Source organism: Ovis canadensis, chromosome 14 (assembly GCF_042477335.2).
Source record: "Ovis canadensis isolate MfBH-ARS-UI-01 breed Bighorn chromosome 14, ARS-UI_OviCan_v2, whole genome shotgun sequence".
NCBI lineage: Eukaryota > Metazoa > Chordata > Mammalia > Artiodactyla > Bovidae > Ovis > Ovis canadensis.
This window is the reverse complement of record NC_091258.1, coordinates 23,968,164-23,984,442: the sequence shown is the minus strand read 5'-3', so window position 1 is coordinate 23,984,442 and position 16,279 is coordinate 23,968,164. Positions and strand designations below refer to the sequence as shown.

Here is a 16,279-nt window from a genome sequence, read left to right as displayed (position 1 = left end):
TGAAATCAAGAAGCGTGGGTCTTTATGCCACCTGCCTGCTCATGGGCAAGTCTCTCTCCCTTCCTGGGCCTCAGTTTCCTCATTTAAAGATAAGTTGGATTGGCACTTCCCTGGCAGTTGACTTTGCCTTGCAGTGCAGAAGGTGTTGGTTCGGTCCTTGATTGGAGAGCTAAGATCCCACATGCCTCCTGGCCAAAACACCAAAACAAAACACAGAAACAAGCTTGTAACAAATTCAACAAAGACTTTAAAAATGGTCCACATCAAAAAATTTTTTTTCTTAAAAAAAAAAAAGAATTGGATGAGTTGACCTGCTGTGTCCTATTCTGTTTGTATATATTCTGAAATTGTCTCATCTGTTTAGGGGGTGCTTTGTTTATCACAGTGTATTACTTTTAAAGGAACCTTTCACTTTGTCAGTAGAAGAGACGGTGTGCAGTGCAGTGGTCTGGGGGTGTAGCCTTTGGAACCAGATGGAGTGAGCTCAGGTTTCAGGCCTGCCGTTCAGTGTGCAGCCCCGGGCAAGTTGCTCTCCTCTGGGCCTGATGTCTGAAGCAGGGCTGGTATAGAATCTGCCTCCTGGGGTTGTTGTGGGGATTGAATGAGCGACTATCAGGAATCGCAATTAGAACAGTGTCTGGTAGCATCCTGGGAGTGTAGTTGCGATTACTTCCAGCTTTCCTGGTTCGACACCACTGCGATACACAGCTTTCTGGTTGCCCTGGGGGCTGACAGGTCCACATGCTGAGTCCCTAACCTGGGACATGACTCTTGATTTTGAACCATCATGCCTAACTATCTTACAAATGGCTTGGACCAAAGTCACATCCGTCAGCAACACAGGAAGGTTCCAGCCTCACTCACCGTTGCTGGTGCTGACTTCAAAACAATCCAAACCTCACCTGGGGCCTGTGCCTGGGTTCATCAGCTAGGAGAGTAACCCTAAGTGTAGCCCTGAGCAATAAGACTTGTATCAAGCCATGGCTAACAAGCAGCCGGCCCGGGGCTGGAGCCCCAAGGAGTCGAAAGTCAGGAGGTTTAATGGCGGGTCCCTAGTCTGTGTTCAGAGCCAGGCTGGCCTCTGAGGCTGCTGGAGAACAGGACGAGGCCAGCAAGGCTGGGGGCAGCAGCAGGGTGCCAGACTGGGCGATGATGACACCCAGACTTGGGCCTGAAATGTGCTGAGTGGACAGGGTGCGTGACTGCCTTGTCACAGCCGTCGTCTGCTGCACAGAAATGCCTGGCTGGTGCCTGCGACACAGCACCCAGCCCATTGTCCCTGCGCCGCTGCGGGGTGAGAGGGACAATGCAGCGGCCCCGCCAGAGACCAGCCCGCGCCGGGCCAGGCTGTCTCAATTTAGAAACAGACTCGGTCGATGGAGCATTGTGCTGGCCTTGCAGAAGCTCTGTACTCACGTGGTCCTTTTATCTTTTTTTGTTTTTGAACATCATATGAATGCTCACGGAACCAATTACCCGCAGGTACATCTCAGCTTGCAGCTCTGGGGAGAGAACAGCAGGGAGTATTTCCTCTAAGGGGAAGTGGAGGTGGGAAGGACGGGCCTGTCAGTGACAGCATGGAGCCATCAGTGTAACGTGTATCCTGAAGGCTTCTGAACCCCAGGAGCAGGGGCAGTTTACGTGCTGGACCCGTCCACCCACAGGGCCAGGACCAGATGTCCTAACTCTCTTCCAGGGGGGTCATGTTTATGTACAAGTGTGGTAGTTATGTTAATAACAAGAGTTTTACTGTGCCCTTGCCTTATGCCTGGCACTTTGAAGGACTTTCCACATATTGAAATTTTTTCTTCTTCACTAGGCCAGTTCTGCCATCATCTGCATTTTATAAATGAGGAGTCTGAGGACCGGGGAAAGTTGGGGAATTTGCTCAAGGTCCCCTGTGCTTGCAGACTGGCCAGGGACCCTGACTCTGTCACTTCAGCCCACTGCACATCTCCTAAAGTCTTCTAGCACCAGGAAGAATGTTCTGAGGCCAACATACCTTTTGGAAACTACTTTTATAGGCTCGCATGACACATGAAAGGCTCTGAGAAAATCTGCAGGAAACAAACATCTTACATTTATTTTTAAAAATACTGACCTGGTTCTCAATCTTCCTTGATGTTAGAACTTTTTTTTTTTTTTGAAACTGGAAACTGAACATCATTTCACAGTGTTTCTTTATTTTTTAAATACTGCTGTGTCAAATGGAAGAGATCATGGGCCTAATGGGAGTGAGATCCAAGTTGATATTCCAGCTTTACTAACCTTTCGCCCTAGTGAAAGTGAAAGTCACTCATTTGTGTCCGACTCTTTGTGATCCCATGGACTATAACAGTCCACGGAATTCTCTAGGCCAGAATACTGGAGTGGGTAGCCTTTCCCTTCTCCAGGGGATCTTCCCAACACAGGGATTGAACCCAGGTCTCCTGCATTGCAGGCGGATTCTTTACCACCTAAGCCACAAGGGAAGCCCCTTCCCCCTAGGACCTCGGGCAAGTAACTTTATCTCTAGAAGCTGTTCTCACTTAAAGAGAATGTAGATTCTCACAGAGCTGTTGGAAGGATGAAAGAAAAACAAAGGGAAAGTTTTCTCCTTTTAGTGACTGATGAACTCCTGTTCATCCTTCACAACCCTGATTTTTTATCCCATTCTCCTACCAGCCTCAATCAAAATTAATTGCTCCTGTGTTTGTACTGTAGCTCAAATTCCTTGAATTATAATTAAGTGGCCCTAGAAAGTAATCTCGAGGGCAGGGACCATGGCTGCTTTATTTGCATTTCTCATGCCTAGAAAAGTACTAAAACATGGTAAAATGTGAAGAAATAGATCTGTTCACGTAGGCTCTAGTCTGTGCCTTATTCTTATTCTAGGACAAAAGCTAGTAAATGTTCAACAACTGCTCTGAAATTAAGCTGTGGAAGCCATTTGCACTCAGGGAGGGGCTTGAGGGTGGCTTGGGATTTCCACAGGCTCCTCTTTTGTTTCAGGGCAAAGCAGAGGTGAGAGCTGTTTGGATCAGCGGGGAGAACCCCTGTACCTCGGTGTCGGGAGATTTATGGGGTTGCTGCCCCCGCTTGCAGAGCATCAGTGCTGTGCCCCAGCTTAGATGCCTCATCCCTCTTTGAAAGGGCTGTTTTTATGGGGAGCTTTATGCTTCTTCAAGCCTGTGGTTTGGCCGTTTATTCTTCTCAGAACCAGAAAGGGCTTTTTGTGCTCATGTGTTTCACCTGGGCCTGGACTCAGACAAGGGGGCTTTCCGGTGATCGAATCCTGTATTGGAAACATAGGGACTTGCCGGGTGGTTCAGTGGCTAAGACTCCATGTTGCCAATGCAAGGGGCGTGGGTTTGATCCTTGGTTGGGAAACTAGATCCTATATGCCACAACCAAGATCTGGCACAACCGTATATATATATATAAAAAACACACAGATAGACACACACACACACACTAAAGTCCCAAGCTGCCTGTGAATGGTCGTGCCGGGATCCTGTGTGGAGGGGCAGGTGCCGTTATGTGTCCAACGTACAGATGAGGAAACTGAGGCTTGGAGGGGTGCTGCCTCGAGCCAAGGATGAGTGTCAAGACAGAAGCCAGATGATGGGGCTCAGAGGCCATTTTAGTCCTGGGGAGGGCAGTGGGGAATGTGGTACTATGCTCTTGCTACCAAGAGGTTAAAAGCTCATGGGAGAAAGAGGAAGATGCCCACACCCTGAGCCTGGCATGTAAATGCAAGTCGCTTTCACAAGTTGAGAGCTCTGCCAGCTCTCAACGGGTTTAGTGATGGGCTGGGTGCCCATCACTAAAACCCTAGATGGGTCCCAGCCCTGGGCCAGCCGGCCTTGGCATGGTGCCTGCCTGCCGCCACTCCCCACCCCTGCAGTGGTCGGCCTCCTGGTGTCCACACAGTGGTTCCTGACACTCGCAGCAGACGGTTTCTATGGACTGGGGACATCAGACTAGAGCCGTGCAGGTCTCTACTGAAGGAGCCCAAGCGCTGAGTCCAGACAGGTCCCCAAGTGTGCCCCGCACACCCAGTGCTGCTGTTGAGACGGCTGCCTGTGCCCTCGGCCGCTGAGCCTTTCAGACCTTTGCTCCCTCAGTCTCTTGCCTTGCGGGACCACCCCTACCTCTGCCCTTCTCTTGTCGTAGCTTATCCCCGGCACCCTGCCTTTTGAGAGTCCCTCCTAGAACAGGCTCCAGGCTCTCTGTTCTTTCCCCTATGATGGTTTATCCCCAGGCGGTGAAAAAAATGGTTAGGACAAAATGAAGGACTTCCCTGGTGGCTCAGACGGTAAAGCCTCTGTCTGCAATGCGGGAGACCCGGGTTTGATCCCTGGGTCGGGAAGATCCCCTGGAGAAGGAAATGGCAACCCACTCCAGGACTCTTGCCTGGAAAATCCCATGGATGGAGGAGTGTGGTAGGCTACAGTCCAGGGGGTCGCAAAGAGTTGGACATGACTGAGCGACTTCACTTTGCTTCACTTCAAGTGATGGTTAGTCACACAGCTAAGTCTGCTAATTCCCCTGGAGCCCTGGGTGGGTGATATGTGTTATTACAAAGCATTGCAGAGGTGCAGGGTGTGTCCTTTCACGTAACATTTCATAGATGCTTTCGGTTTTTGTAATTTTAATGGCTGAATACTATTCTGTTCAGTGGACGTGGGATTGTGTGCGTGTGTGTGTGTGGTTTTCATCCTCCTGATGAAGACCTTGGTGTGGAATTAGACGTGGGTTTGGGCCTCAGCCCCACCCCATATGTGTGTGGCCTTGTGCCAGCTGTGTCACTTCCCTGAGCTTCAGCTTCCTCTGAAAATTGGGGATGATAATATCTAACTCATAGAATTGTAAAAATTAAATACTGTGTATCCTAAGTGCCTGCCGTGTAGGAACTGTTCAGTGTAGGTGCTATTTACTTATTCACTCAACTTTTGTTGAAAAGTAGAAGCAGTCTGGTATTTACTGACAGTGAACATCTGTGAGTATACACGTTGTCATTTTTTAAAGATTCTGTTGAATTTTTTCCTTTGGGAAGAATTCCCAAAAGTGAGTATTGCTGAGGAGCAAGAAATACTAACCGCTTTTTATGGTTGAGCAATATTCCGTTGCATGTATGCTCCACAGCTTCTTTATGCATGCATCTGTTAATGGGCATTTATGTTGTTCCCATGTCCTGGCTATTGTGTAAATGGTGCTGCAATGAGCATTGGGGTACAGTGGTCATTTTGAACTATGGTTTTCTCAAGCAGTTATACTCCAAGTTAAAAGAAGAAAGACATGTTAGCCACAGCTTCAACCAGGCAGAAATTGAAGTCCTACACTGGGTTAATATTTCTTGTCAGTTGATTGATAGCAGAGGCTATTTGGAGGTGTGGATTAAGAAGGATTCTGAGGTTAAGTCTGGACTCAGTGGGAAAAGTGCCATGACTGATTTGTGATGTCTGCCGTGGGTACCAGAGGAGAGAGCGGAGCTTGTTCCTCCCTTCTTTTTATGTATATGTATTTATTTAGCTGGCTGTGTTAGCTCTTACTTGCACTTGGGGTCTTGTTGTGTCATGCAGACCTTCCATTGCAGTGCTTGGGTTTAGTTGCCCCGGGGATTGAACTCATGTCCCCTGCACTGAACCACCAGGGAAGCCCCCAGTTCCCACATTCTTACCATCCTTGATCGAGATGGAGCCCTGTCAGAAATCAGGCAAAGTGGAGTCGGGGCTCTTGTAAATATCCACGGTCAGTGTTGGACCTTGAGCCCACTCGGAATGCCACCGCATGCTCCTCTCTCGTCCTTTGTCCCCTCCTGAAATAGGGTCGTTTCATTCCTGACCTGTGACAATGATGCAGGTGCCTTCATTCCCAAATTCTGTCAATCACTGGACCATACCCTTTCAACCAACTTGTTTTTCCCTTGTCTATGATGACTCATGCCAGTTACAGGAACCTTTTCTCTTTTAGTAAATATACCCCACTAGAAGGACTTTTAAAACCTTGGTCTCTGAGACTCTGTAGAATAGTTGTAGGAGGGAAGATGTAGGGGGCCCAGGAGGAGTTGGCAGGTTTGAAGCTGTGCATTTTCATCTGGCCCATGTTCCTTGGAAGGGTGCCTTTTCTCTTAGCAAGATGCGGGCTGCTGGGGACCAATTGCTTTTCTTCAGCATGCCAGGGTCTTTGGTTTATAATTAATCTTCGCCCACTTGGGGAAAAGATACATTATTGTGGCCAGCATGTGTCCCATCCACCCTTTGCCCCATCTCACTGCCTACACACACTGCCCCACCTCACACAGGTGGCAGGGGAGGTTCCATCCCCCCCATTTTTGCAAGAGTTTGGGATGGGCCTGAAGCCAGCACACAACCTTCTTTCTGAAAGTCATGCTCAAATCCCAGAGTTGACATTTCTGTGCTGGTTTCTCTCACTGCTCCTTGGATTCTGGTGTCCAAGGTGGAACTTTGTCCCATGGGCTCTGGAGGCTCAGGTGCAAATCCGAGGATGGCTGGTGGGGAAAGAGACAGCAGACCCACCATCCAGACCGCTTCTTTCATGGAGATGGAGACCAGGGCCTAGAGCCATTGAATGCTTCCTGCAGGGCCTTTTAGAGCCCTCCTGGTTCCTTTTCTCTGCTCTGAGACTGTCAGAGGGACCTGTTAGTATCAGATTTTGACTGCCCAGGGCCTCAGAGAGTGTCTGGCATATAGTAGATGTTCAGTAGGCAGGTGTTAATTGGAAGAGTGATTTGTATTAACTCTCGTTATCTTAGGATATGATGAAGGTCACCTCTCCTCCCTGGCGCCACCTTGTAGAAATGGGCATTGCTGGCATCACAGACTGAACTCACTTTTTCTCCCCAGACTTTCCCGGCATCTGTGTTCTCTGTGTAGGGTAGCAACTCATCATGGTCCTTATGTTCTGGGTAGAAGACCAGACACACTTCTGCCCCCACAGACCTCCTCTCTGTCTTCCCATGGCTAATTCTGTCCCCAGCTTTTGAGTGAGCAGCTGGATTTGCTGTCTTCCTTCTGCAAGGGTGAAGAGAGCCTGTGTCTCTATCTTGGTTATTCTGAGAAATTCCCCAGACTTCCCTTCATTAAAAAGTAAACAGTGAGGATAGAGAAGTTAGTGTGGGTGAGGGAAAGGGAACTTAGCCTCACCCTATACATTTGCTCCTGAGAAGGCAATGGCACCCCACTCCAGTACTCTGGCCTGGGAAATTTCATGGACAGAGGAGCCTAGTGGGCTGCAGTCCATGGGGTCGCTAAGAGTCGGACACAACTGAGCGACTTCACTTTCACTTTTCACTTTCATGCATTGGAGAAGGAAATGGCAACCCACTCCAGTGTTCTTGCCTGGAGAATCCCAGGGATTGGGGAGCCTGGTGGGCTGCCGTCTATGGGGTCACACAGAGGCGGGCACGACTGAAGCGACTTAGCAGCAGCAGCAGCAGCACCATACATTTGCTCTGAGCATTTCAGAAAACTTCTTTAGAGCTCACAGACTGCCCTAACAATCTTGAGAATGAAGAAAATCCATGATCTTGTGAAATATTACCTAATCCTTCTTGAGCACTTGCTCTGCGCTAGGCACACTCATCAGATCCTTACAGGATATAGGTCCTCTTACTGTCCCCACCTGAGAGAGGAAACTGAGGGTCAGGTGGGTAAGTTTCTGGGGAGGGTCAGGCTGCTGGAAATGCACAGGGCAGCCGTCTCAGTACGTGGCCCAGGCCACTCCCAGTACATTTAGGACCAAAGCGGGGGCTTAAACCCAGGCAGTTGGGGGCCATTTAAAACCAAGATGATTTTGGGACTTCTCCGGCAGTCCAGTGGCTAAGATTCCACCCTCCCCATGCAGGGGGGCTGGGCTCAATCCCTGGTCGGGGAACTAGATCCCACATACAACTAAGAGCTTGCATGCCGCAGCTAAAGAACCCACGTGCCGCAAAGAAGATCCAAAGATCCCGGCTGCTGCAACTAAGACCCAGCACAGCCAAATAAATAGTATTTTAAAAGTAATAAGAGTGAGATGATTTAAAACCAAGGATGGGAAACTATAATATGCCCTTTTTAGACCAGCCTTGCAAATAGATTCTTGACTGTGTATAGAGCACCACTTCCTAATCCTTGTCCTTCTCTAGAGTTGCCCTCCTTGGAAGCAGACCAATGTCCATCCTCTGTCTTTGAAGTATGAGCTTAAATGCTCTTGAGAAACATCCCGGGGACAGAATGTGTCCTGAATTTGCTCAGTGTGTGTCTCCAAGCCATCTAGGAGTCCTGGTTAGCTGGATGAAGCGTCTTCCTTTGAGAAGTCCTGCCCTGGCAGAAAAGGGAGAGACCCTGTCTGCAGGCTGTCAGCCAGGGACACTGAGTTCCCAGACATGACAAAGATCTTTCTAGAACTCTAGGTGACAGTGCCCCCAGGCCAGCCCATGTTGCTTTGAAGTCCTTGGCATGTGGCTCCGGCAGCCTGAAGGATGTGATGGCTGCTGGCATGGGAGGGGCGCACAGCCCACCCGGTAGTATGTCGGGGCAAGAGGACCTGTCCCCGGGGCCCTAGTGTGATGCTGCTGTGTTCCCTGGGACAAATCACTCCCCCTCTCTGGATCTTTTCCTTGCTGCTGCTGCTAAGTCGCTTCAGTCGTGCCCGCCTCTGTGCGACCCCATAGACCGCAGCCCACCAGGCTCCCCCGTCCCTGGGATTCTCCAGGCAAAAACACTGGAGTGGGTTGCTATTTCCTTCTCCAATGCATGAAAGTGAAAAGTGAAAGTGAAGTTGCTCAGTCGTGTCTGACTCTTAGCGACCCCATGGACTGCAGCCTACCAGGCTCCTCTGGGATTTCCCAGGCAAGAGCACTGGAGTGGGGTGCCATTGCCTTCTCCAGGGTCTCTTCCTTATTATCTATCAAACGAGGGAGTGAATGTCAGGGTGTCACAGGCTCTTTCAGCTCAATGCCCCCTCACCCTGACTTTCTTTGGTTAACCAAGGTACACGTAAAGGAAAACACATATATCTTAGGTGTACAGTTTGATGAATTTATGAATTCTAAAATTTGCAATTTTTGTACATACCCGTGAAACTACCGCCCAGATCCAGACATGGATCCAGCACCCACCCACTCCTGCCCCAGAAGGCTCTCCTCCCCCTGAGCCAGATCAGCTCTAATATTTTATGATTAATGTGTCTGCTTGACTGAGCACATTATTCTTTTATTTATTTTTTAACCTTTTATTTTATATTGAAAGATAACCGATTAACAATGTTGTGATAGTTTCAGGTGCAGGGCAAAGGGACTCAGCCATACATATTTTATTTTTCATTCATTCATCTGCTCTGGGAGCAGCTCACGAGATCTTAAGTCACAACACTCGAACTCTTAGTTGTGGCATATGGGATCTAGCTTCCTGACCAGGGAATGAACCCAGGTCCCCCGTATTGGGAGCGTGTAGTCTTAGCCACTGGACTACCAGGGAAGTCCCTGAGCACGTTATTCCTTCAGGCTCTTTCCTGTTCTCTCTGGATCCGGACTGCCACTGGCCATGTGTGGCCGCAGAGCATGTGAAGCCTGGCTTGTCACACTGCTGTGTGCTGAGTGCACTGGCTTTTTGAGATTCAGTATGGAGAACAAAATTACTTGTTCTGGTGTGGCTTCTAGCAAATTTACGATTCCCTATGTGTTAGCGTTGCTCTGGGCCGCTCTGGTCTCCTTTCTGCAAGGACTTGCGCCCTGCAGCTTGCAGCCTTCGTGTGGCCTGCCTCTTCTCCGGGAGGTGTTGGTGGTACCTGGAGGGTGCCAGGGACTGTGGCTGAGAGTCCAGGGTGTGTGCATGGTGGGGGGGGGGCCTGCTTTCTGTAGATGTGTTCTTTGTGGTTTTCAGTGTGGGCGAGTCCTTGCAGGCCCCTCAGGTCGTGGCCTTTGCTCCTACATTGAGGTCTGGCTGTCCGCAGAATCATTTTTGCTGTTTCTGCCGGGTTTTGAAAGCTGACATTTAAGCCCACTCCCCAGAGGTGGTGGCGCCTCCCTTGCCATGTTGAATGCCCGCTCTGTGAGGACCCTGGAAGGAACGGAGGTGGAGAAGTGTACAGTCATTTGGGGTTGGCTTAGGTTGACTCAGACCTTTGGGGGACTTTCTGCGGAGTCCACACCCTGAGGCGATCTCACCTTTTTGAAGCCTCTGCCCTCCACAAACTCCACCCCAACATCCTGTGGTGGGGGAGCCCCTCCAGGCCCGCCAGGACCACCTCTATGTGGCCGGCCACTTCCTGTCTGCCCTCCGGAGGGAGGGGGCTGATTCCAATAGTAGGGATCCATGAGGCTGCTTGTCTCTGTACTTTCGTTTGAAAGAATCAGTTTTTGCAAACGTGTCAAAAATTTTTGGTTTTAAGCATGTCTCGAATTCTCAAATGTATAGGGTTTGAGTTTTATTTTTGCAGTTTGAGACATAGATTTTTTTTTAAACGTAATTTTGTTCATTTACGCTTATTGTTATGCTGTATTTCACTGGGTTCTGCTACCGTGGTTTGCTTCTTTAGCTATGATTCGATTTCCCATATACTTGTGGTTTTAAGGGGGACTGTGCTGTGTGCACTTTGACTGTGGATTTCTTAGACCTTATCAAACCTCTTCTTAACCTACATTGTCTAATGGCTAACAGACACAAGCGCAAGTGTTCTTGTTTCTCTAGATAGCCATATATAGCTATCACGGGCAGAGGAACTTTGGAACTTCCTTCTATAGCATCTTGAGCTGTGGGGCTTCCTCCTCCTGGTTTGCTCTTCACCCCTCCCCCTGCTGCTGGGGCTCAGGTTGAGAAACACCTTATTTCTGGGTTCCCTTTTCCGGCTCTGCCGTTCGCTGTGTTCACTCTATGCTGATGACTTACACAGACCCTTAGCAGCACAGTATGGCAGACTGGGAGTAGAAAAGGATGTTGAGTCATCTGGGCTGATTACACAATCTCTCCAAGTCCAGCCCGTGGAACTTATCTTTAAAAACAACAAAAAAGCTAATATACTGAAGGAGGATAAGCGAGAAAATGTGTGAGGCTGCACCTGGCACCTATTAGTTGCCTGATAAATATTAGCCTCCCCTTTCCTCCTTCCTGTTCGTGTTCTTGGTGGCTTGGCATGTTTTGTGAAACTTGACCTTGAGATCGCTTCTGGTTTAGTCATTCTTTTTTGTTTCTTTCTCCCTCTTTTAAAAATTGAGGTGAAACTCCCATAACATAAAATTAACCACCATTAAAAAATACATAATTCAGCGGCATTTGGTACCTTCACAGTGTTGTACAGACACTACCTGTATCCAATTCCAAAATATGTTCATCACTCCTAAAGGAGATGGTGACGCTTTTAAGAAGGCCAGCTTTAGGACGTCCATCATGGTGCAGGGGATAGGAATCCGTCCGCCAATGTGGGGGACATGGGTTTGCTCCCTGGTCCAGGAAGGTTCCACGTGCTCTGGAGCAACTGAGTCCATGCGCCCCAGCTGCTGAGCCCGTGTGCCTAGATCCTGTGCTCTGCAACAAGAGAAGCCACCGCCGTGAGAAGCCCGTGCACAGCAACGAGGACCCAGTGCAGCCAAAAGTAAAAATAATAATAACAAAAATAAAAAGAAGAAGGCCAGCTTTAGAGTCAGCTGTACCTGCTAGCCATGTGACTTTGGGCAACTGTCATTATCTCCAGCCTTTGTTTTGTCATCTTCACAATGGAAATAATATTGATTATTAATATGTTACAGGATTTTTTAAAAAGCAGCTTTATTATGATATAATTTACACACCACAAAATTAACTCACCCTAAGTCTGCAGTTCAATTATTTTTAGTAAATTTACAGGGTTGTGCAACTATTATTGCAATTCAATTTTCGAGCATTTCCATCTTTTTCTGTTCCAATCTCTAGCTCCTTTTGTCTCTCTGGATTAACGGAATCATACAATATGTGGTCTTTCATGTCTGGCTTCTCTCACTGAGCGTAATGGTTTGTTCTTTTTTTTTGAGCATAATGGTTTTAAGGTTCATCCTTGTGGTAGGCTGAATCAGCACCTCACTCCTTTTTATGACTGAGTAATATTCCATCATATGGATAGACCCTATTTTGTTTGCCCTTTCATGTGTTGATGGGCATTTGAGTTGTTTCCACTTTTTGACTGTTATGAATAGTGTTGCCATGAATGTTTGTGATTACAAGTGTTTGTGTGGACATGTGCTTTCATTTCTGTTGGGTAGCTATCTGGGAGTAGAATTGCTGAGTCATGCTAAAAGGTTTTAAGAATTAAGTTTGCTAATGTGTGGCACTGCCTGGTCACTTAGGCCCTTTGTATACAGTGGTCATTGTTTACATTATTTCCTCACAGACTCTTTTTTTTTAATGTGGACGATGTTCTGACCTTCAGACTTGTTATTCATATATTGGTAACTTCTCCATATTCTTACCTGTCACCATCCTGACATTTTCCTTACAGCAGTTTTATAATGCATGTATTCAAATACCTCTTGACTCTTCATGGCTTAGATCACCTGCTTCACTCATTCAAGCCACACACATTTGCGAGAGCCTCGTGTGTGCTGGGTCTGTGGGGTTTTATGGTGGACACGTGTATACCACAGCAGCTATAGCCATTTGGCTCATCACTACAGCCCCATCTCATGGCACCGTGTTTGTTGAGTTAATGCACACAATTCCTCCACCTTCAAATAACTGAGTGTGGCTGGAGAGCCCTGTACAGCCTTCACTGCATCCAGTGTCTGGGCTGATCACTCAGACCTAGGACCAGAGGCCCCACTTCACAGGAGTGTCTGAAGCTATCTTGTACCAGCTGATGACAGCCAGTCGTGCGTCTCTTCCCAGCTCCACTTACAAGCTCCTGTTGATAGTTTGTAATCAGCCAATGTGGGGAGATTTATGCCAGCCATGGAAATGGGTAGAAGGCTACCATCCACCCCTAACCCCTTTTGTGAGACCGCCTGGTGTTAAACATTGACCAGCAAACCAGCCTGCCTTTCCAACCTCCTCTTCAGTTATTCTCCTAACAAGATGGGTTTTCAGGTGAGGAAACGGAGGCACGGAGCGTTGAAGGAACTTGCTCAAGGCCGCACAGTTGGAAAATGACAGAGCCAGAATCTGAACCCAGACCTGACCCTGGCCTTTCTGAGTGGTCTCGGGGTCTCTGATTTCCTGATCTCTGGCCACGTTTTGTTTTTTCCTCCTGCAGAACCGTTCTGCCCCTAGATTTTCGTTCTGATCATTTCTTAGCATTTGAGTTGCCAAGACTTCCTGGTGTGTTGCCTGAGCAACACTCACATCCCGTCCCCTCTCTTTTAACGGGAACTCTGTGTTTTATTTTGTTCCTGCAGAATTTCGCCAAAGAGTTTGTGATCAGCGATCGGAAGGAGCTGGAGGAAGATTTCATCAAGAATGAGCTCAAGAAGGCGGGTGGAGCCAATTACGACGCCCAGACGGAGTAACCCCTCACACACCCCGCCCCTTGCCAAAGTCATCTGCCTGCTCCCCAGGGGAGGGGACCGCGGCCTCAGCTACCAGCCCACCAGCCCACCAGGGAGAGGAGACGCAATGAGAGGCGACGTCCACCACCCCGTCCAAAATCCAGCTCCCCTCCCCACTTCCCTTGTGCACCTGCTGTGTCCTAGCCCCGAAGCTCATTGAACATCTTTCTTTTCTCTTTTATTCTTTCTCCCTGCCCTTCTTTCTTATTCTAAAGAAAAATCATTTTGATGCTAAGGTCACGCACATCATCAGATCAGAGGCGCCTCCTGTGGTGACCCTTTCCTGATATTTCTCTGACGCACAAGCAGCCTGCCCGGCTTCACCCACCAACCTCGTGTCGCTTCTGGCACCTGGGTCGTGCTGCTATCTCGGTTTTCCTTGGCGCCTGCCTGCTTCCCGCTGAGGTGACGGCTGTGCCAGGAGCCGTGCCCTCAACAGCAGCCTTTACAAGCACACATGCATCCCGCTGGCCAGGCTCACACCCCTGAGAGTCGCTCCAGAGTCCCCCCCATCCCCCCCATTCCAAGTTGCCTAAGCTCCATGCCCATCTGAGACGGTGCTCGGTGGAGAGAAGCGCAGGCCTGACTCAGACCAGACAAGAAGAGAGAAAATTTGCCTTAAAAGTTGCCTGGCTTTGCCGTCGGTCTGAAGTGGCCCGTTCCCACCCTCTTGATCGAAATCTCACAACGCCGTAGAGTAGGGGCAAAGGTCTAAGTCCAGATTCAACAAGAGGAGTCTTTCAGGGGTCACCTCCTGGGCTCCCCAAGTGATGAGGACGTTAGGGAGAGAGGTCCGGGGTGTGGGATGGGAACTGAGGTCCAGCCAGTCAGCAAGCACAGCAGGGGACAGAGCGTGTGCAGCGGGAGCCCCGCCCTCGCGGGACCAGAGTCTGTGGGTTTAATCCTCGGTGGCATCAGAGCAGCCCAAGGATTTCCTTTTTTGTCAAAGAAAGATGCGATTGGCTTGGTTGTTCATGAGCACGTTTGGTAGCGTTCTTTTTCTCTTTTCCTTGCTCATTTCTTTGGGGGAAGTCTGTGCTGCGTTGGGGTCGTCAAGAGCATCTGCACTCAAAACGGTTTACAGAAATAAACAGTTTTTTTGTTTTTCAAAAAACAAAGCTGTCTGATTGGTGTTATAAAGCTTCTCTCTTTCCTGGAAAGATGAAGGCGGTTGTCGTTTCAGATTTTAATTGGTCTTCACAGAGCTCTTGGGGGCTGGTTGTATTCATATTCCACAGCTTGTTCAATTTTAGCAATAACCGTAAGAAACTGGTGCTGTTTGGGATTTCCCTGGCAGTCCAGTGGTTAGGACTCTTGAGCTCGTAGTGCAGGGGCCATGGGTTTGAGTCCTGGTTGGGGAGCTAAGACCCCACATGCCATATATGGTGTGGCCAAAAAAAAAAAAAAGTGCTGTTTGCATCCCCATTTTATGGAAATCGAGGGTCAGAGAGACTCAGTGATTCACCTGTGGCCTCCCAGCTGGCAGGTGGGAGAGCTGGGATTCGAACCTGAGTCTCCAGGTGGCTCTGGTGCTGTGGCTCAGGACTGGAAACGGGGGAGGCCCAGCCCCGAAATAGTGATGAGACGGTGGGATTGGGACATGTCTTGTGTGGTCAGACCCCTCCACTCTGTGCATTCAGGGAAAGCTGTGAGAAGGCGTCCCCTTTCAGCTGGGCTATGACATGCTTTCTGAGATTGAGCTTCAAAACGAGATTTCCAGCACGCCAGCCCTGCTGGGAGTGCAGAATCAGGCCAGAGGAGTTTCAGATGCACAGCCGGCTTCGGAGGAGCTGTGAGTGGGGCGGGGAGGGTGGGGGAGACCAGGAAGGAATCCTGCAAGATGTGGGCAAAGGCTGAGGCGGCCCGGGGCCGGTCCTCAGCCAGGCTCCTCTGCTTACGGCTGGGCGACATTGGGCAGGTTGGTTAACCTCTCTGAGCCTCAGCTTCCTCATCCGTGAAATCCTTAAGGAGCAGTGAGGATTATGAGGATGTGTGGCAGGGCCCGGTCGTCATCCCGTCAGGCCTGCCACTCAGTCTTGACAGCTCTGGGTGCCCCAGTTTTTCCTAAACATAGAACAGAGGGAGCCAAAGTAGGTCTCTGGCTTCCTGGCTTTCAGCGCTGGTCGGAGAGCTTAGATAATTACACATGTAGATAAGCCCCCTCAGGAAAAAAATTATACAGGCACTGGGGCTGGTTAGGGGCATCAAGGAGGGCTTCTCCGAGGAGGTAACACCTGAGGTGTGAAGGGGAGGAGGGAAGCCGGCTAAGGGGCCTAGGGAAAAGGAGACCAGGGACAAAGGCTCCGGGGGTATGTTTGCCGAGCAGGGCAGAGAGGGTGGAGCTGGGTTTTAGTGTCAGGGAGCTGGGGTTCTAGTTGATGACTGCAGCTCAGGCCTTTGCTGGGATTTCAGAACTTGGCTGATGGGATCTTGATGTCCTCAAGGGCAGAGAGACCTTGCCTTTATGTCGTCAAGAGTGAAGGTGGTGTTCACTCAGTCGTGTCTGACTGTTTGCGACCCCATGGAGTGTAGCCCACCAGGCTCCTCTGTCCGTGGGATTCTCTAGACAAGAATGCTGGAGTGGGTTGCCATTCCCTTCTCCAGGGGATCTTCCCAATCCAGGAATAGAAACTGGGTTTCCTGCATCCCAGGCAGATTCTTTGCCTTCTGAGCCACCAGGGAAGACCCCAACTCCACTGCCCCCGCCCCCTCAACCACCATAACCAGCATCCAGAAGGCATCTGGTAGTGCTGCCTGGAGCTGATTCCATCCAGCTGCTCC

At 49.5% G+C, this 16,279-nt stretch overlaps 1 protein-coding gene across 4 annotated transcripts in view; it reads left to right on the top strand.

Moving 5' to 3' along the window:
• The window catches only part of COTL1 (coactosin like F-actin binding protein 1), a 64,162-nt gene extending 49,546 nt beyond the window's left edge, over positions 1-14,616 (top strand). For all 4 annotated transcript variants that reach the window (XM_069549657.1, XM_069549658.1, XM_069549656.1 and 1 more), the window contains one exon: positions 13,349-14,616. In XM_069549657.1, the coding sequence (XP_069405758.1) occupies positions 13,349-13,459 (111 nt within the window). In that variant the 3' untranslated portion in view covers positions 13,460-14,616. The remainder of the gene's footprint in view (positions 1-13,348) is intronic.
• The last annotated feature ends 1,663 nt before the right edge of the window (positions 14,617-16,279 follow it).